This window comes from Micromys minutus, assembly GCF_963924665.1.
Source record: "Micromys minutus genome assembly, chromosome: 29".
NCBI lineage: Eukaryota > Metazoa > Chordata > Mammalia > Rodentia > Muridae > Micromys > Micromys minutus.
The window spans coordinates 9,085,353-9,103,361 of NC_137964.1; the positions used below are offsets into that span (position 1 = coordinate 9,085,353).

The 18,009-nt window shown below is 38.7% G+C and overlaps 1 protein-coding gene across 1 annotated transcript in view; it reads left to right on the top strand.

Moving 5' to 3' along the window:
* Positions 1-648: 648 nt before the first annotated feature.
* Positions 649-18,009, top strand: part of BRCA2 (BRCA2 DNA repair associated) — a gene marked incomplete at its 5' end in the record, with an annotated part of 41,225 nt that continues 23,864 nt past the window's right edge. Inside the window, 10 exons of the mRNA XM_080940501.1 lie at positions 649-715; positions 3,968-4,195; positions 6,008-6,113; positions 6,602-6,648; positions 6,911-6,951; positions 7,142-7,253; positions 8,401-8,450; positions 9,386-9,497; positions 10,183-11,295; positions 12,601-17,427. Of these exons, the coding sequence (XP_080796627.1) occupies positions 649-715; positions 3,968-4,195; positions 6,008-6,113; positions 6,602-6,648; positions 6,911-6,951; positions 7,142-7,253; positions 8,401-8,450; positions 9,386-9,497; positions 10,183-11,295; positions 12,601-17,427 (6,703 nt within the window). The remainder of the gene's footprint in view (positions 716-3,967; positions 4,196-6,007; positions 6,114-6,601; positions 6,649-6,910; positions 6,952-7,141; positions 7,254-8,400; positions 8,451-9,385; positions 9,498-10,182; positions 11,296-12,600; positions 17,428-18,009) is intronic.

An 18,009-nucleotide genomic window follows, 5' to 3' on the forward strand; every position in this document is an offset into this window, starting at 1 on the left:
GCGCTGCGTCCCCCGTCGCATAGTCGTGACGTCACGGCCCGAGAGCGGGCTTTTCGCGGGAGCCTGAGAAGTGAGGCGGCGCCGTCAGTGAGCGACCGCAGCCGGAGCGGGTCAGTAGCCCTGGGTGCTGTGGGCGCGCGCCTCGGGGTTGTGGGGCCGTGAGGGATGCGGCTGACATCCCGGAGGAGCCTCTGGACCTCCTTCACGGCCGCCACAGGCTCCACCTCAGCCCGAAGCAGGTTCCTCCTTGCAGCCCGCGGGCGTCTTCCCAGAGGGATCTGGCGCGTCCCCAGAGTCCGCTCTGCAGTTGCAGAATTACCTAACGTCCGTGTCTCAGCAATTTAATTAGTTAGCGTGAATAATTTTAAATAGCGTAAAGTTTTTCTTGTTACTGACTCTGACCATCTCCGCTTTCGGGTGCTGTGATGTATCTACTAGCCATTTGGTTCAAGGCACAATTATAAACTCTCCACATCTTCATGATTAGTTCTGTTCTTGTCCCAAAAGATAGGCCTAAGGTAGTTACGTTGGACAAGCTTACCAGCGATTCTGGTTTTACCTGTCACAAGAAAGCGGGCCTGTGAAGTGTATGTTACTTTCTCTTTTGCAGACTTCTTTACCAAGCATCGGAGAAATACTATAGAGAAAATGCCTGTTGAATACAAAAGGAGACCAACTTTTTGGGAAATTTTTAAGGCGAGATGCAGCACAGAAGGTATTGAGTTTTATAAAACTTGGTAAATTAAGTCCCATCAATTTTTTAAAAATTAAGTCAAGGTGAATGCTTGCTTTAAAAACAAACACCCCAGCACCTGGGAGGCAGAGGCAGGTGGACTCTTCTGAGTTTGAGGCCAGCCTGGTTTAAAAAGAGAGACATAAGACAGCAAGGGCTTTATAGAGAACCTGTCTCCGACAAACGAACCAAAATTACTTGAGCTAGGTGTGATGACACACATTTATAATCCTATGGAAGCTGAGGCAGGAGACTGAACTGTAGGTGGGTTACATATGAGTTCAGAGCCAACTTGGGCTACATAGGGAATTCCTGGATGTCAGGATCGACAGAGCTTAGACCTAATGTTAAAAAAGAAAAACCCAAAAGCAAGAGGGGTAGGAGTGATCCTGGTCTCTGCGTTTGTTCCTCAGTGTCAATTAACTGAGAATAGCTGATTAATATAATCTCACCATTTGGGAGCTAGGGGCAGGAGGAAGGTCATCCTCAGCCAGATAGTGAGCTTGAGGCCAGTGAGGGGCACTTGAGACTGTTTCTAAATTCAAAAGCAAAATAACTAATACTTGACAGTTTCCTTTGTACTGTAAACAGCTGTGGAGTCGGATCTAGTTAACCAGATGATATAGACTACCTAAATAGAGGGGGAGCTAACTCCTTGACTTCCAGTGGAAAGAACAGTTTTGAAAGTACTACCAGCAGATCAGAAGCAGTGGTGACACTAGTGGTGAGCACTTGTCAAACCTTCTTTTAGGATTTATTTTATCTTGAACTCTGTGTGTGTGTGTGTGTGTGTGTGTGTGTGTGTGTGTGTGTTTGTTTGTTTGTGAATGTGGCTACAAAGGTCAGAAGAGGGCATCAGATCCCGTGGAGTTGGCATTACAGGTGATGTGGATGCTAGACTGAATTGAATTTGGGTCCTCTTAACCACTGAATCATCATCTCTCCAACCCTAGTTTTCTTTGTTAAATGACATTGTCTTGCTCTGTAACCATGACTGATTTACAACTTGCTATGTGGATCAGTCTGGTTTTAGACTTGCAGTGATCATCCTGAGTATTGGGATTGCAGTGTGAACAGCCACACCAGGCTCTGAGTTAGATATTGTGAGTATTGACAGAGCACGAGAAAGATCACATCCATTAATATGACAAGTGATCTGATCAGATAAGTTTTCCAGGTTTGGGAGAAGTCAGCTACTGTGAGTCTCGAGAAATTATTAATTTCATTTTGATCACATTTCATCGTTGGCAACAAACTTTTGTATTTATTATAAAAAGCTCACTTAGTTCTTGAGAAAATGTCTACCAAACTCTCCACTTCAGAGCCTGGCAGTCCTTCCAAGGAAAAGATGGCCTTCCATGAAGAGTGCTCTAGTTCTATTCACAGCTCAACAGGAGCACTCGTCTGTTACACTTCAGTATGCAGGAATGTTAAAAGCATTTTGTTTCTCAGAAAGTATTAAAAAAGCAGGCTAAAGAGTTAAGCTTGGTCCCCTCAGGTGGTTTAGTGGGCAAAGGTGTGTGCTACATAGGTCTGATGACCAGTTTGTGCACCAAAAGCCACATGAAGGTAGAAAGACCAAAGCAACTCTTTCTCCACATGCACACTGGCACATGCACACCCACATACGTCAGATACACAGTAATAAAAAGGTTGAAACATAAGTTTCATACTGCTCATTTTTACTTTGTGAGTCTATGGCATTACACTTTGGGTTGGTAGGAAGTATTAAGTGCTAGTGTAGTTGGGTCCACTGCCTCCTGTCATGGAGATGCAACAGTTGTTCACATATCTTATTCCTCATTGTACAGATATTGACATTGTGAAAAAGGCAAAGAACACTGTGCTCTAATTATAAAAATATACTGAATCCCCTGAGGCATGAGTAACAGGTGTATAGGGTGGGTGGTTCCTGTTTGACATTTGTTGTTGCCATATAAAAATCTTTCTTATGTTTACTTGAAAGTGGTTCTCTTTCAAAGATTTGTCACACTGAGTCTCAGTGTCTTCATGATCCTTTCAGTTTTATCCATGGAGTACATGCTTACTGTGAATAGTTTCTTTTTTTTTTCAATTCTAAATCATTAGTATTATTAAGAAAATTAGGTAATATACCTAAATTCTATCTCTGTAAGTTTTGTGAAGTTATACAAACATTAGTGCACTTTCAAAAGAGTAGACTAATAATCTTGCTTAATTTAATAAGCCTTTAAGTAATTAGGGGTTACAATTCTTGTTTGGCTTTTTTCTCTTCTCTTTCTCATTGTTTTGTTCATTTTTGTCTTATTTTTTTGTTTTCTATATTTAGTATGTACTAGATTATGGAGTTTTTTGTTTTCTTTTTTGGCCTTCTTTGAGACAGGGTTTCTCTGTATATCCCTGGCTGTTCTGGGACTTGCTCTGTAGACCAGGCTGGCTTTGAATTCAATGATCTCTCTGCCTCTCTCTGGCTTCCCTCTATTGCTACCTTGCTCTCTCCCTCCCCCCCTTCCTTCCTTCCTTCCTTCCTTCCTTCCCTGTCTTTCCCTCTCTCTTTCTTGCTTCCTCTCCCTCTTACCGCCCTTTCTTGATTAGTTTTTATCTATATAGGCAAGCTAACCTGGAACTCCTGCATCCTTCCAAATGCTAAAAGTATAAGTTGTAATATACCCAAGTGAGAAGAGGTCTTTTTGTATCCCAGGCCAGACTCAAACTTGAGATATTTCTGCCTCAGCCCCCAAGTGCTAGGATTATAGCTATGCATCACGGTGCTCAGCTGATCAACATTTCAAGTTCCTTTTGTTTAGCATTAGTTTGTTTTATTGTTTGTGTATCTTGATGTATTTCATGGTGGGTTGGTTTACCTGCCAAGCTATCTTGCTGCACTGTTTTGTGTTTTGAGATGAAGATCTCAATGTGTTGCCTCAAAAGTCTTCAAAATTGTAGTCCTCCTGTCTCAGACCTACTGAAAGCTGGAGTAACAGGTGAGTATAATATGCCCCTCCTTTATTCTATACTGTGATCTTTGAACCTTTTTGCGTCTATTTATTGCTTGTACATATGTGTGCATACACATCCCCATGACACAGTAATGAGGAGACAGCTGAGTGTGTGCTTCAGTCTAACTCAGGTTGTCAGGCACAGCAAGGATGGACTCACCTTTAGCAGTCCTGTTCTTTATTGTGATCTTCATTGTTTGTGAGTTTCTCCATGTCATTCATTAAAACTAAGATGAGATTTTTGTCTTTTTTGCAGATTTAGGACCAATAAGCCTCAACTGGTTTGAAGAACTTTCTGCAGAAGCTCCACCATATAATTTTGAACCTCCAGAAGAATCTGAATACAAGCCCCACAGTTATGGACCACAGCTGTTTAAAACACCACAGAGGAATCCCTCTTACCATCAGTTTGCTTCAACGCCAATAATATTCAAAGACCAAAGTCAAACTTTACCACTAGACCAGTCGCCTTTCAGAGAATCAGGTAACTGTACCTAAGTGGGGTGGCACTAGAGAGGCAGAAACAGGGAGATCTCTGTGAGTTTGAGGCCAGCCTGGTTTACGTATCAAGTTCAGGACAGCCAGAGCTACATTCTCGAGAGACTCCTTCTCAAAGAAAATAACAATTAAAGAATTAGTTCACTTCGGATTTAAATTGGGTAATGCTATGTGATAGAGGGCACATGAGCTTGTCTGAAAAATCAGCTCTGTGATGAACTGAGTTCTGTTGTGCAAATTAATCTTCCTCATCTTTTTCCTGACGGAAGAGTGGGGTTGGTGGCAATAATACGTGATAAGCCTTGTTTCATTGAAATGATTTAGGTATTTAATAAATGCCTCTTTTCTTTCTTCCTGTGATTAATATGCCACCAACTAAGATTTTCTGAATTATGACTTGGATATTTAAAATATTCAAAATGCTTGTCTTGATGTTTACTAAGCTATATCTCTTCAAGTTAGAGTAGGGTGGAGATTTTTTTGTAATCAATTTCTTGTGAGTATTTTAATTTGATAGCAGTTTCTCTTGGATGCCAGGTGTTTGTAAACACTTGTTTAGTCAAGTTGTGTATTCATTCAGTCTCTGGAATATTTATTACTTTCTTGACATAGTATGCCCTTTTCTTTTTCTTTTTCTTTTTCTTTTTTTTTTAATTTATTTTACTTATGTGAGTACACTGTAGCTGTCTTTAGACACACCAGAAGAGGACATCAGATCCAATTACAGATGGTTGTAAGTCACCATGTGGCTGCTGGGAATTGAACTCAGGACCTCTGGAAGAGCAACCAATGCTCTTAACCACTGAGCCATCTTTTCAGGCCCCCCCCCCTTTTTTTTAATACTTCCTTTTATTGTATAGTCAGGACTCACGTTCTAGAATGTTTTAAATTATTTATTTAGTTTTTGTATGTGAGTACACTGTAGCTATCTTCAGACACACCAGAAGAGGGCATTGAATCTCATTATAAATGGTTGAGCCACCATGTGGCTGCTGGGAATTAACTCGGGACCTCTAGGAAGAGCAGTCGGTGCTCTTAACCTCTGAGCCATCTCTCCAGTGCCTGCCCTTTTCTTTAGAGTACTACTTTGTGATATGCTCAGTGAGCAGGTATTGTAATTGCTATGGATATAGTGACAAGACAGGATTTACCGGTTGGTGGGGGGTGCGCTCCTTTGATCCTAGCATTCAGGAGGCAGAATCGGGTGGATCTCTATGAGTTCAAGGCCAGCCTAGTCTACAGAGCAAGTTTTAGGACAACCAGTACTATAGAGAGGGATTCTGTCTTTACATAAAAAGGGTATGCAGGGGAACAAACATCTTGTACACAGTTCTGCAGGTTTAACAACATTTTTTCAGAGAAGCCAAATGGTTGGGTTACAACCAAAAGTGGAACGCAAAAGGATAGCCATCAGCCGCCCAGCAGTGTGTTTTGGTAGTGTGCATGTTCATCATTTGGAAAGCCCTAGTCTCAGTGTTCAGCACCAAAGAGGAAGGAAGGGGCAGGGGAGGTTGCTGTCATGAAGCCTTGCTTTCCCACTTGTATTTAGGAATGATGGAAGCTTTTCACAGAGTGACAGTCAGGTTGGACTAGGTGTCTTCTATGATGTCATATATAGGATGTGCATTATCCCTTAGATGCATTTCTGTAGGAGGCACCAGCTCCTTATGTTTTTTTGTTGTTGGTTTTTTTTTTTTGTTGTTTTTTTGTTTTTTTGTTTTTTTTCTGTTCTTAAGTTCAAAAAGTAAGAGCTCAAAATGTACAGTGTCTGCATCCTCACTGGATTATTCTGTTTCAGGGAGGGTTGTTGCAAATAGCAAACGTAAACACGACAAAAAGAAGGCCAAAATGGACCCTGTGGTGGGTGTTGCCAGTCCACCTCTGAAATCTTGTCTCAGTGAAAGGTATGAAGAGACTGATGTATATTTTATATGTGCATAAGACATGTTTTCTGTGTTTGATTTTTAAGGCCTGGTCTCTACAGTCCAGGCTGGTGTTGCACTCAGAATTCTCTAGCATTAGCCTCCCACAAGGCAGGATTCAGTCATGAACCACCATCATGCATATCTGTTATTAAAATGTACTTAGAACATTTTCTTCTATGTGTTTGTTTCACAGAAATAAGCTTTCATTCAGATTGCTTTGGCTGAGTACCTCCTAGAAGAACTTCTATTTTTAAATTTTGTGTAATAGATTCCTTAATTTAGTAATTTTTATGTCAGAAACTTTGAGCCAAGTCTGGTAACCCACATCCAAGTGCAGTATGAAGCCAGCCCAGGCTAACATAGCCCTTGTCTCCAAAACCATACAGCCACTAAGACTCGATATTCAATGATCTCTTTGTTGCTGCTGCTGTTCTTTTAACCTGAGGCCACTGTTTCGTTTTGTCTAGCCCTCTTACTCTGCGATGTACACAGGTGGTACCACGAGAAAAGCCAGGTATGAGCACAGCAAATTTCTTATTTTTATTGTCTTTTGAGACCTTATTAGCTTGTAAGTTGTACATATATGTGTTTTGCCAATGTGTATGTGTGTACACTACGTGCGAGCCTGGTGTCCAGAGGCCAGAAGTAAGATCCCCTTAGCAGCCAGTGCTCTTAAATGCTGAGCTATGTCTCCAGTCCTATGTTTTTTACTTGTAGGTTTTAGATCTAATAAAGATCTAATAATTTTCTGTTTTTTTTTTTTTTTTCACCTGCAGTGGTATCTGGAAGTTTATTTTATACACCAAAACTTGAGGAGGTAAATGTTTTGCTTGGGTTCCTTATGTTATATCAGTTGAGAGTGTGACAGTGTTTATTAGCCCTTTAACTTGAGAGTTGAGATCTGTACTTAGCATACTTTCTCACGGGGGCATTAAGCAAATGATAAAGTGTGAATGAAAAGTTAATCGTCAGTGTTTCTGTAAATTAACTGCCGTCTTTCTTTATAGGGTCAGACACCAAAACATATTTCTGAAAGTCTGGGAGTTGAAGTGGATCCTGATATGTCTTGGACAAGTTCATTAGCTACACCACCAACCCTTAGTTCCACTGTGCTCATAGGTAACAGTGACAAATGTGTACTGGACAGGAAGAGCTGGATGAGGCTGCTAAGTTGTCATCTTCCAATCTTATGTTAGAAAGAAACATGGGAGGGCTGGAGAGGTGGCTCAGTGGTTAAGAGCACTGGCTGCTCTTGGAGAGGATCTTGGTTCAGTTCTCAGCACCCACATGATGGCTCACAACTGTCCATAGCTCCAGTTCCAGGAGAACTGGTGTCTTCTAGCTCCTACAGACCCCTGTATGCATGTGATGTACATACATATTTGTAGACAAAACACCCATATACAGAAAATAAAGGTTAAACATGTAAGCAAACATGAAAACACATATCACTGTGTGATAAGTGTAGAGTAACTTTTTGTGTGTTATTTAAAATGCAAAGAGTCACATATTTTAGCACTCTGTCAGCTGATAACTTCCTACACATGTATCCACAATATATAACTATGTTATGTATATGTGCTCTTTCATAAGATATGTATATGACTGGCAATCCTCAAATTACGAGTTTATATTCAAACCATAATTTTTTTAGTATTTCAATTTCTTTTTAAAATTCTGCATGTGAGCCAGTATGCCCATTGATAAGTGTCATAGCATTTGTGTGGAGGTCAGAGGACAATTAACAGGGTTGGTTCTTTTCTTCCACCACGAGTTCCAGGAATCCAGCTTAGGGTATCAGATTTGGCAACTAATCCCTTTACCTTCTAAGCCATCTTGCCAGCCCTCAAACCAGGGCTTGTTTTGATGATTCCAGCCAAATAACTTTAGTTTTGATTCATTTAGCTAGAAATGACTGGACTTTTGTTGTTTATGTGAAATACTAAAGGCTGGAAGCTAAGAAGTAGTTAGTATTAATTATGCCTTCTGTCTGTAGCATTGTCTACATAGAGGCTAAAGGCTCCCAAGGAGACTTTGAAGATGCGACCTTTGTAGAGAACATAAAGCTAGTATTAAATCAAACCACATTAAGAAACAGTGTGACAAGTCAGACCATGTTGGTGTTTCTAGTTGATGAATTTGGTCACATAATTTTCTTTCAGATGTGTATGTGTGAAGGAGGTGTTCTTGAAAAAGTCAGTTCATGTATTAATCTTAGTGTGTGACATGTAATCCACTACAGCTAAATCTAATTTGTGTTTTATAGCCCGAGATGAAGAAGCGCACAGAAGTGCATTTCCTGCTGGCTCTCCTGCTGTAAGTCAGTATCAGGCTGAATCACTTTCCATACTACTCATTCCGAGTGCCTTCACTTCATTTTGTGTTGTTGGTGGTTTTTATGCTTTAAAAAAAAAAATATTTTGTTAATTCTTAGGCGGCCATTCATGTATATAATTAGTTTTAATCATATTCACCTTCTCTTCCTCCTCTAACTTCCCTGTAATCCTCCCAACATGATCTACTCTCGACTTCATTTTTTTTTCTTCTTAAAAAGATCCCTTGAATCTAATTAGTGGCCCTGGGTGCATATGGGTATGGGGCACAGGAAAATGGGATAGCCCCCACCCCCCAATGACTCTCTCTTTCTTGGTAGCTGTCAACGACCAATAGCTCTACAGTTTTTGGTGGGGCAGTTATTGTTCCTTAAGCTTTTTTTTTTTTTTTTTTTTTTTTTTTTACTTTTTGTGATGGGTTTTGCTATGCAGGTCTAGCTGCTAGCCTGAAAATAGTTGTTTAAACCATTTGGCCTCAGACTTGAAATGATCATCCTGCATCTGCTTCCCAAGTACTAGGATTATATGTGTCACTGTGCCCCAGATATCCTGCATTTTTTAACTGCAATTTATAATTTTCCTAAGCTTTTGGAGATGTTTCTTTTTACTTTTAAGGTTTATTTATTTTATTTTATGTATATGAATACACTTCAGACACACCAGAATAGGACATCAGATCTTATTACAGATGGTTGTGAGTCACCATGTGGTTGCTGGTATTTGAACTCAGGACCTCTCTGGAAGAGCAGTCTTTACCACTAAGCCATCTCTCCAGCTCCCTTGGAGATGTTTTTTAACATGATCCTATATGTAATTTCTTCCTATAAAACCTCTTCTGTCTTTCTATTCAATAACATGTATATATGTGTATAATGAAAGAGTTACACTAATTAATGATTTTTAACATAATTTCTGCAGAGTTTGAAAAGCTGTTTTTCTAACCACAATGAAAGTCTGAAAAAGAATGACAGATCTATTCTCTCTGTGTCTGACAGTGAAAACAAAAACCAGGGAGAAGCTTTTAGTCAGGGTAAGTGTGTCTGTTTAATTGAGCTACTGATCTGAATTGGTGTCACTGTTCTTTTCTTAAGGAGAAGTGCCATTGCTTTTTTTTTCAACCTCTAAAATATGGAAGATAGAAACTAACTTGATAGATTTCCTTTTCTTTTTTTTTTTTTAAAGATTTATTTACTTATTTTATTTATATGAGAACACTGTCACTGTCTTCAGACACACCAGAAGAAGGTAGCAGATCCCATTACAGATGGTTGTGAGCCACCATGCGGTTGCTGGGAATTGAACTCAGGACCTCTGGAAGAGCAGGCAGTGCTTTTAACCTCTGAGCCATTTCTCCAGCCCCCTAGATTTTTTTTCCCATAGTTGTAGTCATACAGAATTGACTTGCTACATGTGGATTGATAGTTCTTAGAATACTAGGTTGAGTAGATAGCACTTTTAGAGGTAACCCTTAATTGTATAAAACTGAAAAAAAAAGTGAGTTATTAAAGATTAAGGTGTGAATAAAGACTTTGAACACATTGGAATTTGGATTTAGGAGAAGTAATTTGCCAGAAGAACTGGCATTCAGAACAACCCCTTACTGCTGGCCTGTGTATTATTTAAAGTGAACCATTTCTGAAAAAAATTGTGAGAATAATATGAAGAATATAGTTGCATTGTAAATGTTATAATGTGCTTGTTTTGAATTTTAACAGGACTTGGGAAAATGTTAGGGGATTCGTCTGGCAAAATAAATAGCTTCAAAGACTGCCTTAGAAAGCCAATACCAAATGTTCTAGAAGTTGGGGAGACAGCTGTAGACACTTCTGAAGAAGATAGTTTCTCATTATGTTTTCCTAAGTGCAGAACCAGAAATCTACAGAAAATGAGAAAGGGCAAGATGAGAAAGAAAATTTTCTGTGAAACAAGAACTGATGAATTAAGTGAAGAATCTGGAAGACAAGCTGATGATAAAAACTCATTTGCACTTGAAATTGAACCAAGAGATATCGATCCCTTAGATCCAGGTGTAACAAACCAGAAGCCCTTTTACAGCCAGAGTGAGGAAATCTGCAATGAAGCTGTACAGTGTTCAGACAGTAGATGGTCTCAGCCAAACCTCTCTGGTCTAAATGGAACCCAGACAGGAACAATAATACCCTTACTTCATATTTCTTCTCATAACCAAAGTATTTCAGACGAACACTTGATAGATATGAAGAAAGAAGGTACTAGCTCTATCACTTCAGAAAATTCTTTTCCTCATATTTCTAGTCTTCCAGAACCAGAAAAGGTGTTCAGTGAGGAAACTCTGGTAGATAAGGAACATGAAGGACAGTATCTTGAATCACATGAAGACTCCATTGCAGGGAAGCAAATGATGTCTAGAATGAGTCAAACAGCCTGTCTGTCTCAGAGTATCAAAAAGTCTGTATTAAAGGTGAGAGAGACACTTGAAGAGACTTTGGATACTGTTTTCTCAGATAGTATAACCAGCTCAACCTTTACAAAAGAACATGAAGCCTCAACAGGTGATTTGGGAATACCTACTGCATGCTCACAGAGAGAGGATTCTTTATGTCCTGGTTCAGTTGATGCTGAAAGCTGGCCAACCATTCTCACTCAAACTTCTGCATCTGTGAAAAATGCAAGTTTAATATCCACACTAAAGAATAAAAGAAGAAAGTTTATTTACTCTGTAAGTGATGATGCATCTCATCAAGAAAAAAACCTACAGACACACAGACAGTCAGAGCATTCTAACCTTTCATCCCACTTTGAAGCAAGTGCTTTTGAAGAACCATTCACCTTTACAAATGTGAACTCAGGTATTTTTTTTTTCTTCTAACTTATATAGCCTATGAATGAAATTAAATTCTCTTATTTGTGTATACAGTTTTTTAAAAACTTAAAAGAAACACCTGATTTCTTTAGTTTTTCAAATCTCTGTGTTTGGTTGTTTTGCTTCAGTTCGGTTCCATTCGGCTCGAGCCCTATGTAGCCCTGGCTGTTTTGAAACTCAGGCTAGCTTGGAACTCACATATCCACCTGCCTCTGCCTCCCCAGTGCTTGGATTAAATGTGTGGGCCACCTCCATTTGCTTCTAGGAATCATTTAATCTCAGACAGTACCTATATAGATTATTGTTGAAACTTTGGATTTGGTGTTTAGAATGATGTCATTTAAACTTATTGGGGCGATTTGTACTATATATTGTTGGCTCTTTGTTTTTTTGTTTTTGTAGCATTTATTTATTGTATATACATCTGTGGGCATATGCATGGCACATGCATGGTCTGTGTGTGGAGGTCAGTGGACAACTTGTCTGAGTCAGTTTTCCCTTTTCACCATGTAGGTCTTCAAGTCCTCAATGACAAATGCATTTACATCCTAAGCCACCATGCCATTGTTCCCTATGCTGGTTTTAAACTTGACCTTGAGTGATCTTCCTGCTTTAGTCTTCCAAGTAGTTGGGATCATAGACATGCACCACTGTGTCTTGCTCTATGGCTCCTAAGACAGCTTTCTGTCTAAACACATTAGAAACTTGACTGCTTAGTACCTGCTGTAGAGTGTTTATTATATACAAATTGGATAGCTAAAAATGGTGTTTACTTGGGAAAGTGAAACAGGAAGATTATTTGAGCCTAGGAATTCAAGGCCTGCCTGGGGAATGTAAGGAAGATGGGTTAATTCTATTCCATTCCTCATCTCCATCATGTGAAATCAGTTTTGCCTCCCTGTGAGAAATTGTAAAATAGCATGGTGAATAGGTTGGTTGCAGTGGTACTAGAGTACCGAAAAGTTGTTTGAGCTCCAGGAATCTGCCTGCCTCTGTTTACTATCCTGCAACCCTGGAGTTTATAGATACATCTGCCATACCCAGCATTTTTCGGGGATGCTAGGGACCTGGATTCAGGTCTGCAGGGCAGGCACTTTACTGACTGAACTAACTCCTTAGCCTTTTCATGTAGAAATTTAGTAACTTCAAAATTGCAGTCATTCAAAGTTTTATTTTAAATCTGTCAGTTCTTGTACTTCTTATTTTAAACATTTTTAACTTGGGAAAAACACTGAGTGGATGCAATTAATTATACTCTAACTTGTCCTATTACTTTGTATTCTTTGCTTAGGTATACCAGATTCTTCTGTCAAAAGAAGCTATTTACCAAATGATTGTGAAGAGCCGTCTTTGTCCTTGACCAACTCTTTTGTGACTGCTGCCAGTGAAGAAAGTAGTTGTATTCATGCATTGATATCTCAGGAGAATAATGACAAAGAAACAGTAGTCAGTGAAGAAAAACCACAGCCATATATAGCCTTAGAAGCTGACTCTCTGTCATGCTTGCCAAAAAGACCTTGTGAAAATGATCAGAAAAGTCCAAAAGTTTCTGATGGAAAAGAAAAAGCCTCAGTATGTCATCCTGCAGGAAGGCATGCAGCAGCAGTGCCACTCAGCAGCACTAACTCTGAATCACAGGAAAACCCTCTTGGTGGCCACAACAGAACAAGTACCCTTAAATTAACTCCCAGCTCAAAGGCACCTTTGTCAGAGCCAGTTGTGGTTTCTAGAGGGGAAATGTTGTGTAAAATGACAGAGAAACTACAATGTGAGAGTTGTAAAGATAATATTGAATTAAGCAAAAACATCCCCTTGGGGGTAAATGAAATGTGTGTCTTAAGTGAAAATTCTACAACCTCTGAGCTTCTGCCACCTAGAGAATATATAATAGAAGTGTCCTCTTCAGTGAAGTCGCAGTTCAATCAAAATACAAAACTAGCAGTCATACAAAAGGACCAGAAAGACTCATCTTTTGTTTCAGAAGTAACAGTCAAAATGAATTCTGAAGAATTTTTCCCAGACAATGAGAATAATTTTGCTTTTCAAGTAACCAATGACAGCAATAAACCTGATTTAGGAAGTACTGTGGAACTCCAGGAAGAAGACCTCAGCCACACAAAAGGGCCTAGTCTCAAGAACTCCTCCATGGCTGTAGATGGAGACTTAGATGATGAGCATGAAGCCCAAGTGTTGATAGACTTGGATTCATCAGCTGTGGTCCATGATTGTACAAGGAAGAGCAGAAATACTATAGAGCAGCATCAGAAAGGAACTGCAAACAAAGATTTCAAGTTGAATTCCTCCTTGGATTTCAAATCAGATGGGAACAATTATTCGGACAAATGGTCAGAGTTCTTGGATCCAGTCTTGAACCATAATTTTAGAGGTAGCTTCAGAACAGCTTCCAATAAAGAAATAAAACTTTCAGAGGATAATGTCAAGAAAAGCAAAATGTTCTTCAAAGATATTGAAGAACAGTATCCCACTAGTTTAGCTTGTATCGATGTTGTTAATGCCTTTCCATTAGCAAACCAGAAGAGACTAAATGAACCTCATACATTTGGTTTGAAGCCAGTTACTACTGTATCTACGCAGTCTCATAGTCAGTCATCTGTTTCTCATGAAGATACTCACATAGCACCTCAGATGTTCTCTTCAAAGCAAGATTTTCATCCAAATCATAATTTAACGCCCAGCCAAAAAGCAGAAATTACAGAACTGTCTACTATCTTGGAAGAATCTGGAAGTCAGTTTGAATTCACACAGTTTGGAAAGCCAAGTCTCATAGCAGAGAACAATACATCTGAGATGCCTAAAAACCAGATGGCTATTGTAAGTACTGCTTCTGAAGAGTGGAAAAATGTTGATCTTCATCTCCCAGTGGATCCCTCATTTGTAGGTCAGACAGATCACAGGCAATTTGAAGGTTTGGCTGAAGTTAAACAAAGCTTTCCTCATCTGTTAGAAGACCCTTGTAGCAAAAATACACCTTGTTTTTTACCAAATATAAATGAAATGGAGTTTGGAGGATTTTGTTCTGCTCTTGGCACAAAACTTGGTGTGTCTAATGAGGCTCTGAGAAAAGCTATGAAACTGTTCAGTGACATTGAAAATAATAGTGAGGAGCTTTCTGCAAAAGTAGGACCAAGAGGATTCTCTTCAAGTGCACATCATGATTCTGTTGCTTCAGTGTTTAAGATAAAGAAGCAGAACACTGATAAAAGTTTTGGTGAGAAATCTAGTAAGTGCCAAGTAACAGTACAAAATAATATTGAAATGACTACCTGTATTTTTGTTGACAAAAATCCTGAAAATTATGTAAAGAATACAAAACATGAAGATAATTATACTAGCTCTCAAAGAAATACTTATAAATTAGAAAACTCTGATGGTAGTAAATCAAGTACAAGTGGCACAGTTTATATTCATGAAGGTGGCAGTGATTTACCTTGTGCTGCTAATCAAGGCAATAAGTCATGTACCCAATATGGGAGGGAAGAAAACACACAAATTAAGGAAAGTTTATCAGATTTAACATGTTTGGAAGTTATGAAAGCTGAGGAAACGTGTCATATGAAATCTTCAGATAAAGAACAATTACCTTCAGATAATATGGAACAAAATATAAAAGAGTTTAATATATCCTTTCAGACTGCAAGCGGGAAAAATATCAGAGTCTCCGAAGAGTCATTAAATAAAAGTGTGAATATTTTTAATCAGGAAGCAGAAGAATTGGATGTCATTTCAGATTCTTTGAATTCTAAAATTCTTTGTAGCATAAATAAGGACAAAATGCATATTTCATGTCACAAGAAAGCAATCAGTATTAAAAAGGTATTTGAAGAACATTTCCCAATTGGAACTGTCAGTCAATTACCAGTTCTTCAGCAGTATTCTGAATATGAAATGCAAAGTATCAAAGAACCTACTCTGTTGAGTTTTCATACAGCTAGTGGGAAAAAAGTCAAAATTATGCAGGAATCTTTGGACAAAGTGAAAAACCTTTTTGATGAGACACAATGTGTTACGAAAACTACCAGTTTTAGTAATCAAGGATCAAAGACCCTGAAGGACAGAGGGAACTGTAAAGAAGAACTTACATTAGCATGTGAGAAAATTGCAGTAGCTGCCTCAAAATGTGAAGAAATACAGAACTTTGTCTCTAAGGAGAATGAAATGCTACCCCAGAAAAATGATCATTTGTGTAGGCAAACTGAAAATCTCACAACATCAAATGATACCTCTTCCAAAGTGCATGAAAACATAGAAAATAAAATAGAAAAGAATCCTGGAATTTGCTGTATTTGTCAGTCCTCTTACTCAGTCACTGAAGATTCTGCTTTGGCATGTTATATGGGGGACAGTAGAAAAACTTGTGTCAGAGAGTCTTCTCTATCCAAAGGCAGAAAACTGGGTGATAAACTTGGAACAAGAAATACTATTGAAATTGAATGTGTAAAGAAACACACTGAAGATTTTGCAGGAAATACCTCATATGAACATAGTTTAGTCATTATCAGAACTGAAATTGATACAAGTCATGTCTCTCAAAACCAAGCTTCAACTCTCTTTAGTGACCCTAATGTGTGTCACAGCTATCTACCCCATTCTAGTTTTTGTCATCGTGATGACGTGCATAATGACTCAGGACATTTCTTAAAAAATAAGATTGATTCTGATGTTCAGCCAGACATGAAGAATACTGAAGGCAACACCAATTTCTCCAAAGTATCTGCTACAAAAGAAATAAATCTACACCCACAAACTGTAATTGAAGATTGTGTTCAGAAACTGGAGACTAATGCTTCACCATCTGAAAATAAAAATGTAGCCATTGACTCAGCTATGCTGGATTCAAGGAATTGTAAGGTAGGCTCACCCGTGTTTGTTATAGCTCATTCACAAGAAACTGTAAGAACAAAAGAGACATCCACAGATAACTGCAATAAAATAATTGAGCAAAACAGAGAGAGTAAACAAGACACTTGCCAGACAAGCTGTCATAAAGCACTGAATGAATCAGAGGATTTTATATGTCCTAGCTCTTCAGGTGATGTCTACATAAACTCACATAAGGCTATTTTTTATCCTCAGAATGAACAAATTTTACAGCATAACCAAAATGTGTCTGGACTAAAGAAAGCTGCAACACCACCTGATAGTTTGGAAACTTGGGATACATGTAATTCTATAAGAGAATCTCCCCAGGAAGTCCGTCCTTCACGTACTTATGGGATTTTTAGCACAGCAAGTGGAAAAGCTGTACAAGTGTCAGATGCTTCATTAGAAAAGGCAAGGCAAGTATTTTCTGAGATGGATGGTGATGCTAAGCAGTTATCTTCTGAGGTGTCACTGGAAGGTAATGAAAAATTACATCACTCTGTGAAAAGAGAAAACTCTGTGGTGCATAACACCCAGGGTGTATTGTCACTCCCAAAAACCCTCCCAAGCAATGTCAATTCATCTGTATTCTCTGGATTTAGCACTGCAGGTGGAAAACTGGTCACAGTTTCAGAAAGTGCCTTACACAAAGTTAAAGGAATCTTAGAGGAATTTGATTTGATCAGAACTGAACATACTCTTCAGCATTCATCTACACCTGAAGACATATCAAAAATACTTCCTCAACCTTGTGTTGAAAACAGAACCCCAGAATACTCTGTAAACTCTGAATTGCAGAAAACCTACAATGATAAACCCAGCTTACCAGGTAATTATAAAAAAAGTGGTTCTTCAGGCAATACTCAGTCTATTGAAGTTTCTCCCCAACTCTCTCAGATGGGGAGAAAGCAAGACACACAGTTGGTATTAGGAACAAAAGTGCCCCATAGTAAGGCTAATATTTTAGAAAAAGAACAAAACTTATCCCAAAACATAAAAATAGAAACATTTTCTGATGTTCTCATGAAAACAAATGTGGGAGAGTTTTATTCCAAAGAGCCAGAGAACTATTTTGAAACAGAAGCAGTGGAGATTGCCAAAGCTTTTATGGAGGATGATGAGCTGACGGATTCGGAACAGACTCATGACAAATGCTCACTGTCTACATGTCCCCAAAACGAGGCTTTGTTAAATTCAAGAACTAGGAAAAGAGGAGGAATGGCTGTTGATGTAATTGGTAAGGTTTTACTTTTGCTTTGGTCTGCTTGTCTCTCAAGTGTTTCATCCTCAATAGTCTCTTAGGCTATAGTGTTAAAAACTAATGTTTTTTTTTTCCCCTGTGAAGTTTGAAGGACAGTGGTTTAGAACTTGATATCTGTAAGTCTGCACCAACAAGTCATATTTTAAGGATCTTTAGAGTATTTTTAGTTGGCATTAAGAAATTAAGCTGAGAAGTTTTATTTTCAACAAAGCTAGTGAAATGTTAATATTTTCCATATGTGTAAAGAAGTTCCCATTCTACCACTTAGAAGCTGGTTTCTAGTATAGCCATAACTTAATTAGTACAGTGTATGACTTAGTTACTGTGCTCTTCATGTGTTACCTCGCTTCTCTGAGCCTGTTCCCATATCCATAAAGTGTAGTTAATGCCTCTTACAAGGTAATTGTTGATAAAATGGTGTTTAGTACTACCAGGCATGATATTTGATAGCTGTAATCCCAGTATTCAAGAACCTAAAGCAGGAGGATTGTTAAATTCAAGGCAGCCTGGGTTAAGTATCATGACCCTGTCTCAAAAATATCCATCAATTGGTTAAAT